General features: G+C 49.7%; 2 protein-coding genes across 2 annotated transcripts in view; one reads left to right on the plus strand and one right to left on the minus strand.

The window, feature by feature from the left end:
• Positions 1–15,644, minus strand: part of LOC144822522 (apoptosis-inducing factor 3-like) — a 545,716-nt gene extending 530,072 nt beyond the window's left edge. Inside the window, exons 1-2 of the mRNA XM_078680159.1 lie at positions 15,584–15,644; positions 8,772–8,844 (exon numbers count right to left, since the gene is read on the minus strand). The gene's annotated coding sequence lies outside the window, so the exon portion shown is untranslated. The remainder of the gene's footprint in view (positions 1–8,771; positions 8,845–15,583) is intronic.
• Positions 1,108–15,442, plus strand: LOC144823027 (uncharacterized). The gene is made up of 3 exons (XM_078681160.1): positions 1,108–1,625; positions 11,627–13,165; positions 14,107–15,442. Exons 1-3 carry the CDS (start codon positions 1,108–1,110, stop codon positions 14,168–14,170), a joined length of 2,121 nt encoding a protein of 706 aa, XP_078537286.1. The 3' UTR covers positions 14,171–15,442.
• Positions 15,645–23,816: the final 8,172 nt, after the last annotated feature.

Consider the following 23,816-nt stretch of genomic DNA (forward strand, 5'->3'; position numbering starts at 1 on the left):
GCTATTTTTAAACTCTTTTAAATTCTTTGGGCACTGGTGTGAGATAGAGCGTGCTCGTTATATGCGCGCTGTCTGTATCTGCGCTGCTGTGCATTTATTTACCTGAGGACTATCTGCATTCTGCACTCTGCTCTGCCGAGGTATTTTGGAAGCAGACAGGCAGTTGCAGCAACCAATTACAGAAGCGCTGGACTCGTCCCTCCCTCCCGCCTCGTTCTGACGCCGGTGGCTAGCACCGTTCGAGCAGAGGGCGTGGAGGGTCCGAGCCAGCTACTTCCGGTATCCATCTGCAGCGCTCTAGTTGTTGGGACGCTGGGGGGGGATATAAGGCACCAGATTCTGGATCTCCTCGTGGTAAGTGGGCAGGGGCAGTGTCCCTACCGCTTTTAAAGACGCGCTACCGGCGTATTGGTGATTAGCAACTTATATGCGGTCATAGCGCGTGAGCTATTTTTAAACTCTTTTAAATTCTTTGGGCACTGGTGTGAGATAGAGCGTGCTCGTTATATGCGCGCTGTCTGTATCTGCGCTGCTGTGCATTTATTTACCTGAGGACTATCTGCATTCTGCACTCTGCTCTGCCGAGGTACTTTGGAAGCAGACAGGCAGTTGCAGCAACCAATTACAGAAGCGCTGGACTCGTCCCTCCCTCCCGCCTCGTTCTGACGCCGGTGGCTAGCACCGTTCGAGCAGAGGGCGTGGAGGGTCCGAGCCAGCTACTTCCGGTTTCCATCTGCAGCGCTCTTGTTGTTGGGACGCCGGGGGGGATATAAGGCGGATGTGCCATGGGCAGCGCAGCGGGCGCGACGAAGGCGCGCCGAAGTTGCGCCTAAGTTAAGCCCGTCTGCGCCCGTCCGCGGCCGGTCGCGGGCCAGGGCCATACCCCCTGTCTCCTCACCCAAGCATTTGCTCTGGAGTCGTGAGGACTTAGTGGCCCTCCGCGGTAAGCATTTCGGCCCATGCCTGCATAGTATGAAGGCTGAGGACACTGTAGGTTGTAGCTACTGTAACTTTGCCTTCTATCGGGGGTGCGTGACAACCAGGGGCCAACGTGCCTTGGTCTGTGGCTTATTGAATGTCCGCTCCCAGCGTAGGCACGGTCTTGACATGCATGATCTCCTCAGCAAAAAACAATGGGACCTGGTCTTTCTCACGGAAACGTGGCTAGATCAGGACTCCATGCCTGAGGTCATCGATGCTATGCCTATGGGCTACTCCCTACTGAGGCTAGATAGGGAGATAGGAAGAGGTGGCGGGATAGCCATCATAGCTAGACAGGGTCTCCAATGTCAGCTGGAGCAGGCCAAGATCGTGGATGGTGAAGTCGGCTCTTTCTCAATCTCGGTCAATGGCAACTGCACTCTGAAGGGCCTACTGGTCTACAGGCCACCTGGCACGGCAGCGAGATTCAGTGAGAGCCTACTTGAAGGCATCACTGAGGCTGCAGTGCGAGTTGATAAATATCTGGTACTGGGTGATCTCAACTTCCACTTAGATGATCCCACAGATAAGGTAGCCAGGGAATTCCATCAAGCTATGAAAGAACTCCACTTTGAGCAGAAAGTAAAAAAAACACTCACCAACTGGGTCACTTATTGGACCCCATTTTCGCTAATTGGGAACAGGTAGAAGTTCTTGACCCTGTACCCATCCCCTGGTCGGATCACCACTTGATACCCTTTCTGATTCATACTCAGGGAGCTCGACCGGTGGTACCGTCTGTCTTTAAACACCCTAGACGGAGGTGGGTGAACTTTTCTCAATCCAAATTCAATCAGGTGCTTACTGAGAAAGGTCACCCAGGGGGAGTGGGAGTGGAGGCCATAAATACCAATCTTGATCAGCGTATCACGGAGGCCCTGGACCGGGTGGCCCCGCTCGGTATAACAAGAGTGGGTGGCCGGGTGCAGAGTACGGCACCATGGTATGATGAGGAGGTGCGAGCAGCCAAAGTAGTATGTAAGCATGCAGAAAGACAATGGAGGAAAGCCCTCACTGTGCATGCAAAAGCAGAGTACACAGCTAAAAGGCGTATTTATCATAGATTGATTAGGAAAGCCAAAACTCTGTATTTTGGCAGTAGGATCAAGGAAGCCAAAAATTCCACTAAAGAATTATTCCTAATCTATAAAACACCCTCGGTAGGGAAGCCTGCAGCGGTGCCTGAAGAACTATGTATGGTGGAGGGTTGCGACCGGATAGCAGAATTTTTTGCTAAAAAGGTATCAACAATTTACGCCGCCTTTCCTCAGCAGGCAATTCAGAGCCCTAAGCCTGTTGTAACAACTAAGGCAACGGGGAAACAGCGGCTGACCAGCTTTTCCACCCCCCCGACAGGATCTCATCCGCATCTGCGGGTCTATAAAATCTGGCTCACCTAGGGACCCTACTACGCCCAGACGATTGATGGGAAGTCTGCATGTTCTTGAACCTTACATACGCCATCTATTAAACACTTCTTACGAGACGCAGACTGTTCCCACTGCTTGGAAACAAGCAATTGTACTCCCTTTGCGGAAGAAAGCTAATGTCAGTTTTGAAAAACTTGAGAACTTACGCCCGATCTCCCTCCTGCCATATATGGCGAAGGTAGCGGAAAAAATAGCGAACCTTCAACTGATGAAATTCGTGGATGAAGCCTCCCTGCTCCATGATTCTCAGTTTGGCTTCCGCCCCCGGCATTCGACGGAGTCAGCTCTTCTTATGGCGGTAGAGGCTTTGCGACAGGGTGTGGATGAAGGCCAGACTATGGCCTTGATCCTATTGGACCTAAGCGCAGCATTCGACACTGTGGCACACTCCATCTTGCTACAGTGTCTGAAAGAAGGAGGAGTTTCAGGAGCGGCGCTTGGGTGGATAAGATCTTTCCTGACTGACAGATGCTTCCAAGTTCGTCTGGGTGACTGTTACTCGAGGGAGATTGGGCTGGGCCAGGGCGTGCCTCAGGGCTCGTCCCTGAGCCCTCGTCCCTGAGCCCAACCTTGTTCAATCTCTATGTCTCCCCTTTGGCAACAATCGTAGAAAGATATGGTCTGCGTTTAGTGTCCTATGCCGACGACACGCAGTTGGCTATCTCCCTCTCGCGTACCCCTGGTCTTGCGGCGGACAATTTCAGGGATTGCATGAAAGAATTGGCAACCTGGATGTCCGCCAACTGTTTGAAACTTAACGGTAGCAAGACCGAGGTGCTAGTTGTGGGAGGGACGCCTGCTGCTTGGTCGTCGGCTTGGTGGCCTCCTTGCTTGGGGGAAACTCCAGTTCCTTGTCAGGAGGCTAGGAATCTTGGAGTGTGGTTGGATGCTGGCCTGACATTTGACACCCAGAATGGCCGAGTGGCTGGGGTATGCTTCGGCGTTCTGAAAATTCTAAAAAAAGGTGCTAGATCTCCTCCCTATTACAGCTCGTCGAACGCTGGTGCATGCCCTGGTGACATCCTGCCTTGATTATGGCAATTTGCTGTATCTGGGTGCCACGGGAAAGGTCATCAGACGCCTCCAGGTGCTGCAGAATGCAGCTGCCCGCTTGGTACTGAGGCTCCCTAGGAGATCTCCCTCCAAAGCAGCGCTCCAGGCACTTCACTGGCTTCCTGTTGGAAGTAGGGTGGAATTCAAAACTCTTTCCACATGTCACCGCATTCTGAACAGTAAAGCCCCTGCTTTGCTTCGGAGCCTGGTGACTTGGTATGAGCCCACGCGTAATCTCCGCTCCTCCTGCACGGGACTTCTGATGGTACCAAGAGTAAGAAAAGCCCGAATGGGAGGGAGGTCTTTCAGATACCTGGCTGCCAAGTACTGGAACGCATTACCCGTGAATCTGCGATTGGAACCGTCCGAAACCATCTTCAGAAAAAAACGTAAAACTCTTTTGTTTAGTAGGTAGGCGTCTCTGGAGGGTGGTTGGACTGTAGCTCTCACTTATCATAGCGCGGGGACACGCCGGTGGGCGTATTTTCCAGGCGCTTTATAAATGTCCAAAATAAATAAATAAAGGTATAACTACAACAACATAAAAGAACTTAACAAGCACAAATACTAAAGAAGAACAACCAACCTTGTGGTACATGGAAAGTAACAAAAGCGCAACCAATCTTATGGTGCATGTCAAGTGACAAAAATTGCATCACTGAGTGAGAGACCAAAGATGTCAACAAGAAATAAAAGTTAGTTATGGTGGCTTCAGGACTATTGCTGTAAGCTGTTATGCAAGAGTAAACATTTGACTTGTCGTTTGAATGAAGAGATTGAGGGGTTAGATCTGATCTCGGGAGGAAGAGTGTTCCATATTCTTGGTGCAAGACTACAGAAAGCACAATTGTAGGCACTTTTTTTTATTTAAGAGGTTTCTGCAGGAGTGTGTTAGAGTTTCTTAGGGTCCAATTCAAACCAGACAGTTTGAGTTTTTTGACCAGGTAAGTGAGGTGTTATAATGGAGAGCTTTGTGCATCAAGCAGGCAATCTTGAACCAAATCCTTGCTTCGGTCGACAGCCAATTGAGTTGAATTAGGTCTGGTGTGATGTGATCATGTTTTCTAGATTCAGTGATGAGTCTAGCAGAAGAGTTCAGAGTGGCTCTTAGAGGTGCCAGTCTAGATTTGGGTAACCCTACTAGGGTCATAATTCCATAGTCTAAGCGGGAGATAACTAGGGATTGGACTGCTAACTGTATGTCCTCAGAAGGCAGGAATGATTGATTTTCCTTTATGTGTTGAAATGGTGATTGGTTCCCCTTGTTGTTGCACTGATCTTGCAAATGCAGATATTTGTCCAGAGTTATGCCTAAAGATCTTGCAGAGTCAACAACATGTGGAGCGCAGTTGCGAGTCATAAATTGTTTGAGCCAGTCTTCAATGGGTGCAGAATAATTGTGGGGGGGGTAATCAGGAGGAATTACGTCTTGAGTGTATTTAGCAAAAGGTGATTGTGAGTTAACCATTCTTGAGTTTTAGGAAGCGCACAGTCAAAAATGTTGATGTCATCTGGTGAAGCAAATTTCATGTACAATTGAGTGACTTCAGCGTACATGTGGTATTGAGTGTTATAGCGGTTCAGAATTTCTGTGAGTGTTTCCATGAACAAGTTGAAAAGTGTGGGAGAGAATGTGGAACTCTACCTGCTACCCTCATGCCCACCACCATCCTATACCATAATACAAAACCGATTCTCCTATCTTCATGCTATACATGTTTATAGATCTTGCTCTATCTGTTCATTCGATATGTCTAAATTTATACTGTTTCTCTTTTGTTAACTTGTTTGTATTCCAAGCTCCAGAATCATTGTTTTACACTGTTACCATCTTCATACTCATGTAAAGCGCTCTGATACCTCTGGGTCTAGCCAGCACTATATAAAACCTTAAATAAATGTTATTGCAAAGCGGACATGGTTTGTTTCTAATGTGTGATTTCTGAAATTAGGCTTCAACACATAATTGTGCAGTAAACCCCAATCCACCCCACTCCAGTTCATCCAATCCAATCCACTGAACCCCTCTGCAATCCAATTTACTCCACTTCAATCAACCCCACGCCAATCCAATTCCCCCCACTCCATTACACTCCACCCCATTCCTCCCCACTCCTATCCACCCTACCCCATTTCAATCCACCCCACCCCACCCCACTTCACTTCACTTCAATCCAATCCGCCCCACCCAGTGAACCCCGCTCCAATCCACCCCACTTTAAACCAATCCACCCCAGATCAGTCCACCACACTCCAATCCAATCCCCTCCAGTCCAATCCATCTCACTCCGGGCCACCCCATTCCAATCGAATCCAATCCACCCCACTCCAATATAATGCAGCCCACTCCAAAACACCCAACTGTAATCCAGTCCATCCCACCCCAATCCAATCCACCCCTCTCCAATCCACCCCATCCAGTCAACACACTCTATCAACCTCACTCCAATAAATCCAACCCACTCTACCCCAAACTGCTCCAGTCCAATCCACCCCACTAGCTAAATCCGCTCCACCCCACTCCACCCTATTCCACCCCACTCTACTCTACGACACTACACCCTATGACGCCATCTACCACTGAACCACTGAACTCTACTCCCCTCTAGGACATTCGATTCCCCCTACTCCGCTCTACGACACTCTACTCCAACACACCAACAAATGCAGTCTACGACACTCTACTCCTCACTACACAACAACACTCCACACCACTCACTTTTAGCCATGCTGAACTGCAGCCACACTCGTGTACAACATGGCAAAAAACACATTGCCAAAGCAAAAATATCCTGTATTGGCAACCCTTTGGCTTTGTCAGTGCTTGTTTTTTTAAGGATGGTGTTTTCTTTCTGCAGTGAGATAGAGGCCGGAGCACTGCTAAGCACCATCAAATTATGGCATCAAATGTACTGCGGTGGTCCATGCACACCTCTCCCTTCCACAAAAAAACCCAATGTACACAATCAGGCAAGATGTAACCAGTGGCGTCACTAGGGTTGGTGTCACCCGTACGGGTAACTCATGGTGTCACCCCCTCACGACTTACCGCATGGACCTCCTCCGCTCCGAGTCCACCAGTGGACACAGTTAGCAAAAAACGGAAAGCAATAAACACCTTATCCTCCTTGCAACCCAGAATGTATTTCTGGTCCCCCCCACTAAGGATTTTTGCTAATGGGTGTTATTTCTACATCCTGTGTAGCTTCTACATCCTGCCACGCAAGACCACTCATATCTGAAAGGTGCATAAAAAAGTATGGAAACTGTGACTGTGAGTACGATGGGGCAGGATCAGAGAATGTGGGAAGGGGGACCAGGCAGGTAACTAAAAATAACATAATATTCTATAGCTAAAATGTGGTCTTTAACCTACATGTAATTGTATATTAAATGCAATACAGACACCTTAACCGAACAAGCATTGACAAAACCAATAGGTCTCAAAATGAAAAAATGCCTGTACTCCGTACCTGAGAGTACTGGCACATTTAAAGGACTGATTATGATTATAACTACTTCAGTACCAAGAACATGAACAAGTGGGAATAAATCGGCCACAAAACCATAAGACGGTGAAGGAGAACGGGAAGTATGACGGATTGTATATTGGGAGGGAGGAGTGGACTGTCAAACAGAAGTTAGCCTGGAGATCTAGTTACAATTGGTAAAGGATTGATCCATTCAGGGCACCAGAGGAAATTTAATTAGGTCGTTTTCTACTATTTGGGTGGCTGAGAGCACAGTTTCGTTTTTAGCCAGTAGAGGGGTAACTGTTATTGCCAAGAATACTGTTTTGTGGAGAATAAAAATATTTTTTCTTTTTAAAAATAAGCATAATTTCACATTGTGGAGATATATACATATATTCAGCTTTTAAACTGCGGACAAGGCCAGAAGACCTGCACGTGGAGGCCAGAGGTGTACCACAGAGGTACCAGACACATGTAGGGCAGAACCCACACACCAAGACATAAACAAAGGAACTAAACTATGATTGCAATTCAAAGTAATACCACAAGATACTGCATCCTCTCATTTATTTGTTATGTGAATATGTACAGATGGTTCATCTTTTTAACACATAAGATTTTAATTGTTTCTTTGAATTTTCAGGGGATATATATTCCTAAGTGTATTTAATAAAGCATCGTTAAAAATTGTTAATGATTCTGAAAATGCATTAAACCACTGATATTTGCTAGTAATGCTTAGTAACGCAGAAAATACATGCTATAACTTATAATGTCACCCATGCAGATAACACAAAGCTAAAAAGAAAAGAAAAAAAGACAGCATCAACGGAAGTCTAGCTTCAATAGGGTCCACTTCCACTGCTATGATCTTTCTCTGTGTGCTAAGTGTGTTAGCCAGAAAACCTGTGCCCAGCCCTCAGCAGGGGTTTTCACAGGCATTAGCCTGCGGCCAGACTCTGTGTCCACCCCAGAATGGGCGGTCAGCCTTTGGTCAGAGCAGTGGTTGTTTTTAGGCCTTGGCCTGCAGCCAGGCCAGGCCCGGCACCAACTGACTATGGGAAACGCTTGTACGCTTATTAGCAACAAGCTCGTATGTTTCTTTTGTGGTAGTGGATTTGAAGAACCTTTTCGAGTATTTACATTTTTATAAATACATTTTTGGCCCATCCAGGCTTATAATCTTTTCTACCCTCTGAAATAAACTGAACGAAATTTGGCACCCTGGACCTTAGTTGACTCTGCTAATAGATTTCGACATTTTGTTCACATGTATCAATGGAGTCAAAATGGTACTGGCAAATCGAAAAATGGGCTTTAAGTTGAAGGTGCGGCTGAACCATATTTGCACAATGGGGCGGCTAAAGATATGTACACATTCATATATCGATAGAAATATATAACCTCTGTATTCTGTTCATACTTCCTTTCTGACCACTAGTGAAAATGCGTGCTTCTGCAACCCTGTGTACGCCCTACTCACAAACCGAGTGATATGAGTCATTGTGACTTACATGTGTATTTTGGAGCACTCGAGCTCACTGCTTCCTCCCTGCGTAGGGGGCACGCGGCCGCAGCCTCCTCTGTGCCAGCCTCCCAGTAATGCTAGCATGAACCAATACCCAGGACTGAGGAGGGGGGTGGGGGGCATGCTGCATATAATCTCTTGGCCCACCCGCAGTTAGTGGTTACGTCATCGTGATCTCTTGGAGGGAACTTTCGGAAGCATTCTTGGAAACATCAAAAAGCCTAACCCCTTTCCTTTAAAAGTGGTCTTGTCTTTGGCCCGAGCCCTGCGAAATTTGGAAATCACACCAACCATCGCCCCACTTACCTTTTCTTTACACTCCAGTGTGGTGGTGGCAGGGCCCCTGCCGTAAATCGCCCGGCAGCACTCCTCTGCCGAGGGGGGGACCCAGGGAGAGCCAGGCGCGAGCCGGTCTCTCCCTGGGCAGGTTCGCGCGAGGAACATCAACAGGTGGGGGGCTGATTAGCAGAGGGTTGAAAAGGGGAAGTCAGGCGGGGATTAGCAACTGCGTGGCGGGAGGCGTGTAGGGAGGTTGTTTTGCGGCGTGTATTTGTCGTACCTGGGTTTTCTCTGACCACATGGAGGACGTGGAGGAGGTCAGGAGGGCCGTGCGGTTCCTCTGCGATGCCGGGCGCGAGGACCTGCTGCGGCCGGGTGTCCCAGCGGAGGCGTGGGTCGGACTGGCCCGCCCACCTCGCAAGGCTTCCGAGGGCGTTTCCAGGGCCGTGGACGCTTGTTTAACCCCGGGCCCGGAGGAGGAGGAAGACGGCGAGGCGGCCACGCCTGCGGACGGGCACATGCTCGTTTTGCCGGTCGCTGCAGTGGAGCCCCCGCCGGGTGACCCGGGCGCCCCCCAGCAGGTATGTGCATTCCAGTTACTTGGTGCTGGTTCCCGCGGGGCGCCCGGGGGGAGGCGGGGGCGTTCTGCGGGCCGTCAAGCTCCGCGTTCAGGCGGCTTGGTCTCGGGGAAGACGGGGAGGCTGCAGGCGGGCCCTAAACCAAAGCGGGGGCGGAGCCTGGACTCCCTTGGGCACGCGCCGACCCCTCCCCCTGCCGGTATGCCTGTAGTCCCTGCCGTTACGGTGCCCAATTCTCCGGGGGGGGTTTCCCCACTCCTGTGGCTTAATGGCCAGTGTTTTATGCTCTCTCCTGCCATGCTGGGGCCTGGCCCTGCCCCCCCCCGCGATGTTGGCTCCCCGCACACGGGTGACGCCGGTGCTGGGCCACTCACTGCTGCATTGCCGGCTCCAACCCCTCCTGTGGTCCCCACTCCTGCCCCTGCTGTGGTTCCAGTGGGCACTGTCTCTAGATTGCTGCCCCCCCCGGCCACTGCGGCTGTGGCAGCCGGTTTGCCTGGCCCTCGGGCTGCCATCCCCACGCCCCCGGCTCCTGGTATGAGGGGTTTGTTCAACGAGGGGGCGCCCCAGTACCCGGGGCAAGCCTTGTTCCTGGTCCCCAGGGGGCGGCCAAGTGGCCACTTGGGGGGTCAATCGACTGGGTCGGGAGGTGTCCATGGTCTGGCGTCGGTGGGCCGTCCCTTGGGGGAAAATTGCGGTTCAGCTTTCAGGGACCATGTTGTCGCGCACCCTTCATCGTCTGGCTTGAGCGGCAGCAGTTTTCAATCTGCGCCTTCGGCTGGGCGGCTGTTGGCAGTTTCTACGGGCCCGGGAACTGTCCCCACGGCTGTTTCCAGTGGTGGGCTTTCAGGGGGGCTATCTGGAGCGGATACCTCTTCTACAGTTTTCTGTCCACAAAGCTTTCAGACCATTGATTGGCAGTTTTATGATGGGGGTATTGGTGATGGGGCTATGCCCAGTGGAAGTAATCAAGTTGAATTTTCTGATGCAGCTTTCGGTGGGAGTTTTCATGATGATGAGTTGGAAGAGGGGGAATTGAGGGACAAAGATGTTGGGCTTTTGGCAGCACGGGCCCAGGGGGGTGGGTTGGGGCAACCCACTGTTTCTCGTGTTTTGCAGGAGTCTAGAGCGGACCCTGCAGGTGTACGAGGGGCAGTGTGGTCTGGACCTTCTCAGCGGGATCGTGGGGCCGTCGCCCAGCAGTCGGAGCAGTTACCAAGAGGTAAGGATGGGTGGTGGTCAGTGTGGCAACCTAGGGAGAGTCTCCCGGTTAAGTGTACAAGATCTGTTGGTATGGGTGATGGGGTTGTGGTTGAGCGAGTCGCTCTGGCACCGAGGCTTGAGCGGCCCGTAATTTCAAATGTGCAACCTAGGGAGAGTCTCCCGGTTAAGAGTACAAGATCCTGTGGTACGGGTGATGGGGTTGTGGTTGAGCGAGTCGCTCTGGCACCGAGGCTTGAGCGGCCCGTAATTTCAAATGTTTCTACTGTGCAAGTTGCAAAAGAAGTTTCTATATCGGGGGATGGCGGGGTGGATGCCACTCGGGTAACGGAGGATAGTATCCTACCGAAAAAGTTGCCTTATTCTGGGGTGGGGATGCCCTTGGGGTCCCATTTATCTGAAAAAACAAAGAATCTGATCTGGTCTGGGGCTTTTGTAGATGTTTTTCGTCTTCTCCACAGGGATGTCCAGGCAAAAGAAGGGTCGAAAGAGGAGGAATTAGAATTGGCTCGGAGGCCTCGCGTTCCGAAGTCCATAGAGAATTGGACTTCGGCCTTTCTCATTTATGCCAGCGTTTATTGTCAACGTCATCCTGAGAAAGCGATAGACATGTTTAAATATGCAGATGTCATCCGCAAGGCTCACAGTTATTTTGGAGGCTTTGCTTGGTTGTCCTACGATGACGAATTTAGGGCGCGCATGGCCGCTTTTCCTGAGCGTTCGTGGGGTGCGGTTGACTCTGAGTTATGGTTGCAATGGATGGCATCGGCAAACCCTCCTGCTACGACCCACACAGCTAGCGGGCAACCTGTGTTTTATCGGCCCTTTTCAGCTCGCCCCGCTCAGTCTGGGGCGGGGGTTTGGGGCAGAGGTCAATCAGCCGCTTCTGGCACTTGCTGGCATTTTAACAGAGGTTCCTGTAACAGACCCGCTTGCAGGTATAAACATGAGTGTTCACAGTGTGGAGGGAAGCACGCCCTCACCCAGTGTTTTCCCGGCCAGAGATGGGGTGATCAGGGACGGGGTTCTGGGGGCAGGGGGCAGCACCATCAGTCTGTTTACAAGGGCCCCTACTCCTATTAGGCAGGAGGTTCTCGACCTCTGGCTGGTGGATTATCCGGATTTTGAGGCAGCTAAGATTTTGTCTTGGGGCTTCAAAATTGGGTTTCGGATTGGGTATCAGGGACCCAGGGTGGGCAGGTGGTCGGATAATTTGAAGTCTGCGAAGGAGAGTCCACATGTGGTGCGGAAGAAACTGGATGCAGAGCTTGCGGCTGGTAGGATTGCTGGTCCTTTTGTGCATTGTCCCCTGCCTGACTTGATTGTATCACCCCTGGGCGTGGTGCCCAAGAAGGCGGAAGGGGAGTTTCGTCTTATTCATCACCTGTCCTGGCCCGAGGGTTCCTCAATCAATGACTTTATTGATCCAGCTGACTCAACTGTCACTTATGCTTCGGTGGACGATGCCTTACGGCTCGTGCGCACGGCTGGTGTTGGGGCTTTGCTGGCGAAGAGCGACATTCAGTCGGCTTTCCGGCTATTGCCCATTCATCCTTGGGATTTCAGTCTGTTAGGAATGCATTTTGATGGTAGTTTCTACGTGGATCGGGTGTTGCCCATGGGCTGTTCAGTGTCATGCTCCCTGTTTGAAACCTTCAGTACCTTCCTGCAGTGGCGATTCACTTTTGTCAGTGGCCACGCGTTGGTCTGTCATTACCTTGATGATTTTCTTTTCATTGGGGAGGGTTGCTCTGGGCAGTGTCAGTCGGCTTTGAACATCTTTCAGGCTCTAGCGGAGGAATTGGGTGTCCCCTTGGCGCCGGACAAGACAGAGGGTCCCTGTACGTCCCTGACTTTTTTGGGGATCGAAATTGATACTCTGTCTATGGTGGCGAGACTGCCTGTGGCTAAAGTGAAGGAAATGTCTGCTTTCATACATCTGGTGTTGGGGGAGCGGAAAGTGGTTTTGAAAACTGTTCAGAAGTTGTTGGGTTATCTCAATTTTGCTTGCCGGGTTGTTCGGGCGGGCAGGACGTTCTGCAGACGTCTGGGTCTGTCCATGTCCGGAGCAAGCCTTCCCCATCATAGGGTGCGCATTACCACCGCTGTGCGTGCCGATTTGACTGTCTGGCTTCGTTTTCTGCAAGACTTTAATGGCGTGTCCTTGTTTTTTGCGGATGAGGACATGGTGTGGCAAGTACAGTTGTTCACTGATGCGTCAGGGGCTCACGGATTCGGAATATTTTGGGAAGGTCGATGGTGCGCGGCCGGCTGGCCGGCGCACTGGAAGGATCAGGGTCGCAGCATTGCGTTTCTGGAGCTCTTCCCGCTGCTGGTTGCTTTGCACCTATGGGGGGATGAGTTTCAGAATCGTTCCGTCTTGTTTCACGTGGACAATTTGGCTGTAGTACACCTTGTCAATCACCAAAAGGCTCGCGATTTGCGGGTTTTGCGGCTCCTGCGCGCATTCATGCTGCGGTGTCTGCAACTGAATATTGTCTTTAAAGCGCGGCATGTTCCTGGTACTTCTAATTGCATCGCTGACTCTTTGTCTCGCTTTCAGTGGTCCGAGTTCCGCAAGTTAGCTCCTGGGGCGGACCTGGCACCAACACCGATCCCACAGTACGTATGGGACCTGGGGGATTGAGGGTTCACCACTTGGTGGAAAATTCTGTGGCTGAATCCACCAGGCGGGGTTATGTGAAAGCCTGGTCTGAGTTTCTGCAGTTTTGCAAGGTTTCGATGGGGCCGTTCAGGGCTGGTTGGTCTGATGAACAATGCATCTTGCAGTTTGTTTTACATCTGGCGGACAAAGGCCTGGCGCCCACTACCATTTCGGGTAAATTGGCTGGGGTTTCTTTTTATGGACAGCTTTGGTGGGGGAGGGATCCGGTTGGGGGGGTGTTGGTTCGTAAATTGTTGAAAGGTTTGGCCAGGCTCCGGGCTGGGGGTCAGCAGCTCCGGCAGCCCGTGACGTTTGAATTGCTCCAGTTGATGTTGCCGGAACTGGAGGTGTGTTGTCATGATGCTTTTGAGTGTGCCAAATTTCGTTTGTGTTTTGTGTGGTTGTTCTTTGGGGCATTTCGGGCATCAGAGTTGCTGGGGTTGCGGGGCAGGGTAGGCATGACCAGCGGTGAGGTGGTGTTGGAAAGTGACAGAGTGCGACTTTGGCTGCGGGCATCCAAAACCGACCAGATGGGGAGGGGTAAGTGGGTGTTCCTTGGTAGGAGTGGGGTCTCTGCATGTTGCCCGGTTGGGGAATGGGAAGGGTTTGTGTCCTCTCCGCATTTTCTACAGGGGTCCATATTTTGTCATGCGGATGGTAGTCCCATAGTGGCATCTCAATTGTTGGCTGTATTACGTAAGGTCTTGTTGCGTTTGGGGAAGGACCCTGTTCAGTTTGGTACCCATTCCTTCAGAATTGGTGCGGCGACGGAGGCCGCCCGCCTGGGGTGGGACTGGTCCCAGATCCGACGCATTGGTCGTTGGCGTTCCAAGTGTTGTGAAAAGTATGTGAGGAAATAGTGCATTTTTGGCTGGTCTAACATTTCTTTCTCTCCTAGGTCCCTGGCTATCAGTCGCCGGATGCAAAAGAAGGGTGTGGATACTGGGGCACTCTTTTATTAAACGAGCAGCTTTAGCCGCTGCCAGCCAGCTTTGTGGGAGATCACTTGGCCTGAACAGTATGACACATGAAGTCTCATGGCATGGAACAGGGGGAATGCGCTGGGGTGGGCTTTTTCCCGCCTTGGCTGCTTTGGTTTCGCAGTGTTTGGGGGGCCCTCCGGATCTCCTGGTGCTACATTTGGGAGAGAATGACTTGGTTTCTCTCTCTGGGCTGACCTTGTTAAAATTAATGAAGCAGGACCTGGAAATCATCCGAACCACATGGGAGAGCACCATGCTCATATGGACTGAGTTTGTGCCCCGTTTGCACTGGCGTGGGGCACGGACCCATTCTGCCCTGGAAAAGGCTAGACGGAAAGTGAACAGGACAATGCGCCTTTTTTGTCAACATTGGGGGATATACAGTTTGAACCATTATCATTTACAAGTATCTGAACATCATTTATTTTGTGAGGACGGTGTGCATCTCTCAGCTTTGGGCCTCTCTTTTTACCTCCTTGAACTCAGGGACTTGATTAGCAAGGTTCTTCAAGTACAGTTGTGGTGTGCTCCTTCCTTTCCTTTAGGTGGGGCAGGAAAACGCTAAAGGTTTTCCTGGGTGGCGGGTTTTTGTTAGTGGGGGTGGGCAGCCTGGAGCGGGTTGGCCATCCTGAAGGGTAGCGTTGGGTAGGCTAGGGTTAGTAGGCAGGAGTTTGTTCGGGGTTTTGGGATTTAGGTTTCGTAGGCTCACTGTAGAGTTGAATTATGTAAATAATAAATAAATAATGAATATGTTTATGATATTGATGATGCACCTGTCCTAAAATAAAAGTGGCCTTTCTTGCTCCTAAAAGAAGGTGTGGACAATGTTTTCTTGCGCGAGGGGGGACCCAGGGAGAGCCAGGCGCGAGCCGGTCTCTCCCTGGGCAGGTTCGCGCGAGGAACATCAACAGGTGGGGGGCTGATTAGCAGAGGGTTGAAAAGGGGAAGTCAGGCGGGGATTAGCAACTGCGTGGCGGGAGGCGTGTAGGGAGGTTGTTTTGCCCCACCCACCCTCCCTCTTTTTTCTTTTTCTTTCTTTATTTCTGGGTTTGTTCTTTTGCGGTGCTCTAGGCACTGTTTTAGTTTAGGTAGGTTTGCCACTGTTAGGATGGGTGCCTTTGTTCTTTTGTAGGCGGGTTTTTGTTAGTGGGGGTGGGCAGCCTGGAGCGGGTTGGCCATCCTGAAGGGTAGCGTTGGGTAGGCTAGGGTTAGTAGGCAGGAGTTTGTTCGGGGTTTTGGGATTTAGGTTTCGTAGGCTCACTGTAGAGTTGAATTATGTAAATAATAAATAAATAATGAATATGTTTATGATATTGATGATGCACCTGTCCTAAAATAAAAGTGGCCTTTCTTGCTCCTAAAAGAAGGTGTGGACAATGTTTTCTTGCGCGAACAGTCTCCCAGGCTTAATCTAAGCGCGCAGTGGGGCGCGCATGCGTCAGACTAGCACAGCGCGGGGGCTGGTCCCAGGGCCGTCATTGGTAGCACTATAAGATTGACGGCCCTGGGACCCACAAACTGGGTACGCCGACGCCGCAGCCACGCATCGCACCATCACCACTATGCTAGAAGGTGGCGTGCACTGCAGTATTTGCTTGTAAGCAGGTGCGCTGATTGGTGTCACCCCATATGAAGGTGTGACCCGGTACGGTCCGCACCCCCTAGTGACGCCGCTCGTGGGTTAAATACGTGCAGGGGTACTCAAGTTGAGGTAAGCGGCAAACGATACGATGGATGAGAACTGTATTACAACTACGAGTTCGCAGATTGGTTTCTGGTCGTAGATCTTATAGAAAACAGAAGAGGGCAGCATTGTCCCATAGAATATTAATTTCAAAATGAGTCACAGTTAGCAACATACTTTAAAGCTGTACCGTTTCGCTGATGCAAGTGTTAGTCTTCATGAGGCAGTGCTACATCGAATTCGACTATATCTACACCTGCAGAATAGCTATCCTGAATTAAATGACTTCAGACATTTCTTTGCCAATGCTTGTCTAATTCTGCATCAAACTGAGCAATCTTGTCATAATGTTCTTTTGATTTGGCTTCTTGTTTTGTGATGCATGCCATTATAAGTAGGGTTGAGAAATGCATAGAGTGAGATTCACTTGCTTGGTAGCATAAGGTACGACTTAGGATAAACAAAAGAGCATCTGTAAGGTGGACGGGTGATGGATACCATCCTTACATTTACTAAAGTAGATGGCATGTTCTTGTGGCAAGATGTCTAAATATATGCACGTTTATTTGTGTTTCGGGCTCGTGGCTTCGCCCCCAAATACGTACAAGGAATGTTTCGCAGTATTTGCTGAACCCGATCTGCTGCAGCAAGATTTACACTTCCAGTTGGGAACTGTCCGCACAAGCTGGCGTGGTACCTCCTCGCCCGTCCTCTGCAGCGCCTTCTTTGTCAGGCCATTGGTGCACAGAGGAGAAGGACTAATATCTCCTCTTCTCCTACTTCAACTTTCCCATCACCTTCTCTGGTTCAGCCCCCAGAATCTGGAAGTCCCTACCAGCTGACATTCGTACTAACCCATCTGTTGATATGATCAAAAGGGAGGTAAAGAAATTGTGATGAACAGATTCTTTCCACAATGACCCTCCGTCATTTTCGCTCGACTCAGGTCTTCAGGGGCCAGAAACGTGCGCCAGGGACATCACCACGCACGCATTCTATGCACCGCGGGGCAGATTTACAAGCCCCTTGCGACACTTTTGTGACGCAGTGGCGGCGTAACCCATGCCACGTTGTAAAGCCCTCTGCCACATGAAACCTGCATCAGGTTTCAAGTGGGCGTTCTGTCGCAGGGTGGGCGTTCTCTCGCAGGAAAGCCCCGTAAAACTGACGCAGTCAAATCTACAAGATTTAACGGAGTCAGTTTTACGACGCTATTGCGTCAAATCCTTACACCTGCTTAAAGCAGGCATAAGGAGTGGCGCACCACGTTAAGTATGGGCGGCCCCTGTGCATTGCAGGAGTTGTGTCGAGCTTGCGACTCCAGTAATGTGCCGCCCGTAAGCCACAAGATTCGTCAAGCATCTGCCCCTCCTTGCATCATGGTGCGCCGCATTGTAAATGCGACACATCCGTGGTGGCGCAACGGGGGGATTGCGTGACGCATCTGTTCTGGCGCATCCCTGCTGATTTGCAGAGATGCGCCGGAAGTTGTAAATCTTCCCCTGCGTATTTGATGAGGCTTTCACCACGCCAGCGCGTGACACTGTTTTCACAACCATTGGGCTCAGGACTTCAGCTAGGGGGCAGAAATCTGTGCGTCAGGGAGGCCGCCACGCACGTATTATACCTGCCAAACAGGCGTACTTGAGGAGGCTTTGGCCATTTGCGGAGGCTTTGACCACCGCAGGCCGGGACATGCGTTTTTTCCTGCAGCTCGGCCCATGACTTCAGAGGCCAGAAAACTGTGCATCATGGAGGCTGCCACTCACACATTCTATGTGCTAAACAGAGGTATTTGAGAAATCTTTCCACCACAACGTGGGACGCGCCCGGGCCAAGAGCAACCCCTTCTGCGCTGGGCCACTTCTCTTTCGTCTACTTACAATCCCACAAAAATATTGTGATATGGGTAAGTGTAAGACCCAGTGGTCCTCTCTGGGGCTATGAGTACCACTCTGGATGGGTTCTTAAAATGAGCGGTTGGTATTATCTCTAAAGAGATTGAGCTTGCAGAGCGTCATCTGTCACTCTCCTCATCCCCATCACTCTTCTAAGCCTTGCTCTGACGGTAGCGCTTCATCTCTGCCCACCTCTTGGTGTTGCAAGCAGTACTGAAAGTGAAACGTTGAGATTTGCAGAGAAATAAACCCATCTATTAGCCAATCTGTGGATGGAGTTTCTGCATCAGTGAATGGTAATTTTCCCAAATATTCTATGTGTAACATAACGTATGTCGCATCTATCATAGCCATAATGGTCTTTTCTTTGGTTAGAATGTATGGTAAAAACAAGCTACTGGCAATTCGGCGTTTCCATGGAACGCAACAGGTACGTAATGTCTGTAGAGTCCAACTTGGGGTTATATTCTCAAGGAAATGGCGCAGCGAGCCGCTGCAGCAAATTCTGAAGTTCTGCGTCATTTAAAAAACGCAGGGATGTGCCGTATTCACAACAATACTGTGCACCCCGGTGTTTTCCCTTTCACTGACGCTAAAAATAGCTGCCTATTATTATTTATGTGCAGAAAGGTACACATAGAAAGAGCAAAAACAATGAGAAATAGAAGTATTCCTTGTTATTGCGCCTATCTAACGCCTGCTTTTGCATGTCGTTAGTATTTGGCACTGCCTCAGATTTACACATCCTTGTATATCTGGGGCAGCATTAGGAAGCAATGGTTGTTGCAGTGGAATGCCCACAGCAAAACCCATTGCATGCCCCTTTCAAGTAGAAAACTGAGTGAAAGGGTACCATGTTTACTAAGTGGTAAGTCATGCAAAGTGGCTTAATGCATGCGTGCAGCTGTGGGCTCGGCTTGGCAGTGTCTGGAGTTTTATCTCCGGCACGCCTGAGTTTTTTCACAGGTCTTTAAAGACCATTTGCCTATTTACATACCTTTGTAACGGGTTTCCAAGGCTTTGTTTTTAGGTCGAGCCTAGCAGCGTGCATGCGCTGCTCTGCGAGGCTGATGTTTCCGGTCAGGGGTGCCTAGGCCACGCCCACCACTTTCCATTCGTTCCGTGTTGTACCTTTCTCAATTCTTTTCTGCTCATTCTTAAGACGTTGCTCTTAAGCCCACCTTTGGGTGTGTTTTATACTTTGTGGCGACCACCCTTACGTTCCAATGGGTTTTTCTTTTCTTTTCCGCACGCTTTTTCACTGATTTTGTGCGGTGCCTTAAACAACTTCAACATGGACGAGCTTTTTTATAAGACTTTTCCATATGTACCTACTGTTTGCATTGTATACATCCTGAGCTAATAATAATAATACACTCATACACTTAAATTTTGACGTGAGGTTCCTGAGTCAGAGGGGCACGCAAACCGTGGTACTCTGTTTAAATAACACCTTTTATCGCTGTGTATCTGTGCACAGCTGATAAGATTTGGGGAAATGACTGAGGTGGCCGCGTTACTGAATGGGCTGTGAACCCCAGGTTACCAGGTTGTGTCACGCGGGATGCCTTTTAAGCTGCAAAGGCGCAGTTTCTTACTCATAAACACGAAGTAGGACGAACAGACACGGATTGTCACGCCTTGCTCATTAAGAAGTAACAAGGCGCTCCTAGGGGTAGACACAACTAAGGGCTTTATTTGTGTAAATGTGGCAAAGGCATGTCCTTTGTCTCAGCAAGTTTTGCCAATCACTTGCAAAAAAAACCAAAGCCAGAACAATGTAACATTTTCATGTGTATGAGACTGTTAGACTTGGCATCTTTTGGCATGTTTCCCCTGAGTTTTTGCTTTCTGACCTCCCGGTTTTGACTCTGTTTTTGCTGGCGTAGTGTTTCTGCGCACTTTTCTCATTGCTGGTCAGTGGTAAAGTGCAAGTGCTCCTGTGGTAAATTGTCTTATGGATTGGTGTTTTCTGATTGGATATTTGATTTACTTGTTAGTCCCTAGTAAAGTGTACTGAGTGTGCCAGGGCCTGTGATTCAAATGCCACTAGTGGGCCTGCAACACTGATTGTGCCACCCACGTGAGTAGCCCTGAAAAGTAACTCAGACCCGCCATTGTGGAGTCTGCGCGCAGTTTGTAACTGCCACGTCGACAGCCCCTCACCTTCCCTTCTCTTACATGTCAGCCACCCCTAAGGTAGGCCCATGGTACCCCTGTGGGCCAGGTGCAGCGTCTGTGAAAGGTAGGACATGCCCTGGTGTGCATGGCATGTCCTGATAGCGAATTACGGCTAATTTCGTTTTTCACTATTGCAAGGCTACCTGTTCCCCATCGGACAGAATGGGGAGTATGTTTATAACATCTTACAAACATAAGTGGCCCGAGGAATTAAGAAAATAAAGTTTAGTATGCCTGAACTCAGAATCTAAAGATGCATCTTTAAGTGAAGGTGATTGAAAATACCACTTTTAGAAAGTAGGTATTTTCTTGCTCAGTCATCCTGTGTGCCTCTGTTGAAATGTGGATTGCCTGTCTGGGTTTTTGATGACAGGAGGCTTGGGTTTTGGATGACAGGAGTGGCTTCAGATAGTCTAGTTGGGTCAGGAAAGGGCTGCAATTGGGGAAGGGGGAGGAGATTTCCTTGTAGCTAAAAGGGCCTGGTCTGCCTCTGACCATGCCGTCTCCACCTCCTGTCAGGAATTCACACTAGAGAAGGCAGAACTGCCTAAGAGATCAGAGGATTTTGGGCTATAAAAATTGGGGCCCAGACCCCTGAACTTTAGAACTCTTTTGGACCAAGAAGACTGCCAAGAAGAAGAGCTGGAGAAGCTGTGAGTGGGAACTACCACTTTCCTCTGTGCTTTGCTGTGTTGACCTGCAGTGGCTGCTTTTGTCTTGGGCAGTGAAAGGACTGGACTGAACTTTCTGCAATCTACTTATGTGAGTTTCTCCAAGGGCTTGAGGCAGAGGTTGCCCCCTGTTCAAGAAGTCTCAGGAACAGCAAAGACTTCAAGCTCTTCTGCCCTCAGCACTGGGGACTGTGTGTTTTGTGCTGCAACATAAGAAAAAGCAACTTGACGCCGTCTACAGCGCCGCTGCCGACTCGGTGTTCTGAAGGCACCGCAACGCTGCACCGTGACCCTGGTCTCACCGACGATGCCTGCTGATGCCGCCACTGAGCCGCTGCTCGCACTGCGGCCTGTGGGCACCGCACTCCGCACCGATTCACGATGACGCCTTGGCCTCCCCGACGACACCGCTCCACGGCGAAATCGATGATGCGGCTTGCACCGTGGTTCATGGGCACCGCTCGAAAAGTTACACGACGCACCGCCCTCATCCTGTACCGCAGCCTTGGCCTACCGACGCCGGTGCCATCGACTCCAGTACGTCAGCCGACAACAGCGCTTCAGCAACGACGATGCCACTGCTTGCACTGCGACCTGCCAGCACCGCGACGAGCACCAGATTCACTTCGCACCACGACCCTGGTCTCACCGACAATGCCATCTGACCCCGCCACTGAGCCGCTGCTTGCACGCGACCTGAGGGCACCGCACGACGCACCACTGCACTTCGCACCGCAGCACCCGACACCTGCCGACGCCAGCGCTCCTGACTTCAACAGAGAGGAGTTTGATCTGCAATGCACGTGACTTCGAGGGCCCAGACCACTCCTGCACCAACCTCCGGAACCGACGCCTGCGGACGCCGTGCTTTCGGAAGCTCAATGAGAGGTCACCGACGCCCTGCATTTCTAAAAGGTACTGTTTGCAGGTCTTCCTGACACCGTAGCTGGCCCGCGACACCTCGGTCAGCCAGAACTGTTTGGATTTGTTTGTTCATGAGGCTGTGATAGCCCGGGACGGAGCTATCGACTTCAAGAAACTGTATTTCAAGGTTATTTTGATAACTGAAGATTTCTAAGTACTGTATTGTGGATGTTTATCATTTTTGGTCTTGTCTTAAGTATATAAAAATATTGGATATTTTTCTAAACTGGTGTGGTGTCCATTTGTTGTCCATTTGTAGTGCTTACACTGTATTACTGTTGGTTATGTGCAAATGCTTTACACACTGCCTCTAAGATAAACCTGACTACTTGTGCCAAGCTACCAAGGGGGTGAGCAGGGGCTATTGTAGGAGTGTAACTCCCTTATCCTGAGTGGGGGATTCTGCCTGGATTTGGCACATGCCCTAGCCTAATAAAAATCAAATTTCTAACAGAGACGAAGAGAGAGATGGCTGTACATTGCAAGATGTGTTTTCACAGGAGTGAAGTACGTAGGAAATTAGTTATTTTGTAGGGACAAATCCAACTCACAGTGGGTCTCACTTTTTGACAGGCAGTGTACTTTCCCCGGCGTGGATTTATGCCTGATGTAAATACTGCCAAATGTGAAAGAATGCGAACAGTGGCTTCCGTTGTGACACAACCTTTAGTTTGCTTAGAGCACATAATGTTTGGTTTTCATTCCAATTTTTTTTGTAAATTGTAAAAGTCAAATTATGCAACGCACATATTTGTTTATCCTGCTAATGAATGACTCAAACTAAAGAAATACCAGGCATTACTGAAGAAGAAATATTAGTAATGTATTTTCTGCCTCGGCAATAATAGCATTAACATTTACCAATGGAAATTCCAATTGATGAATTACAAATAGATTCTGCTTGATCGAGTTATGGCCTATGTGGTTTGTACTGTGGCTTAAATATGTTAATGATGTTACTGATTACTGCTTGCACAGCAGACCGCTAGCATTAGCTGTGTCCGTGGGAGAACGGGGCAGCTTTGCCGGCGCACTCCGGGAGCACTGCTCTCTCCAGGAAAGCCAGAAAAGTGTTCAACAAGGTTAACCTGTCTCCCATCGAACACCGGCCTCCCATACTGCTCTGATTCCTGGCTCCAGATGAAAACGGCAAGAAGCAGGGGCCTTTTGAAACAACACCTTTAAGGACAGGTAACTTCATTTCTTTAATAATCTCTCTCCTAATCACATCAACACAAAAGGATGTATACCCACTTCTGTGAAATGGTGCAAGGCACAACGTTTCCTGAAATAGACATACATATACAAATGACTAGAGCCTGTGATTTGCATTTTGGTGGTTCCTGTCTGAGATGGCATGTTGTGAAAATGAACGATGGACTGGTATGCACTCCAGAATAATTACCATAATCTGAGATTAAGTCAGCCGTTTTACCAATCGCTTTTTTATATTCCTTAGTGCAATAAATAGCCCCAACCAAAATGATACCAGTCTATGGTTGCTTGTTTTCCTGTCCAAAAGGGAGTGGGATTAGCAGTTTGGGTTGGACTGTTCCTAATGGAGAATAGCCTAAACTGATTTCCTACGGCTAGTTCCTGTCTGAGGTGGCATGGTGGTAAATACACGAGTGCTCAGTGTACTTACCAGTGGCTGAGATCCATTCTAGAATTCCATACATCAGTGTTTGTCTTCCTAGGTTCGATATGGATTCGGCGCTCACTGTACCACTGGATGCAAGTTGCACCCTACTGTGTACTATTTATTTATTTGTAAAGTTTTATATAGCGCAAATTTGATCCTGGAGGATATCAGAGTGCTTTACAATTTGAGGCAAAGGTAAGATAGAGTGAGAGCGATAGATAGACAAACCGCGATTGGGTCAGATGCAGACCCTTCTCCCTTCCCCAACTAAATCTCACAGTAGTGACAGATGCGTCACTTCTGGAGTGGGGTGGTCATCTGGGAAGAGGTGGCGATCAGAGGACTCTGGTCTCTGGTGAAAATTGGGCACCACATGAACTTTGAGTTTTGTGCAATCTGATTGACACTGAAAGCCTTCTTACCGTCTCTCAAGGGGAGGCTAGTTCAGGTGTTCAAAGACTGCGATAGTGTAATGTGGTGCTGCAACAAACAAGGCTGGAGAGGGATCGTGGATCCTTTGTCAGGGACTGTCCGGGACTATGTGGGGAACACAGTCAGGGACTTGGGCAAGGACTGGGCAGTGGGTAGGAAACTTAAACAGAAAGAGGAGCACAGCGCTGCCCAG

The sequence above is a fragment of the Lissotriton helveticus genome, chromosome 3_1, assembly GCF_964261635.1.
Source record: "Lissotriton helveticus chromosome 3_1, aLisHel1.1, whole genome shotgun sequence".
In the NCBI taxonomy this organism is placed as follows: domain Eukaryota; kingdom Metazoa; phylum Chordata; class Amphibia; order Caudata; family Salamandridae; genus Lissotriton; species Lissotriton helveticus.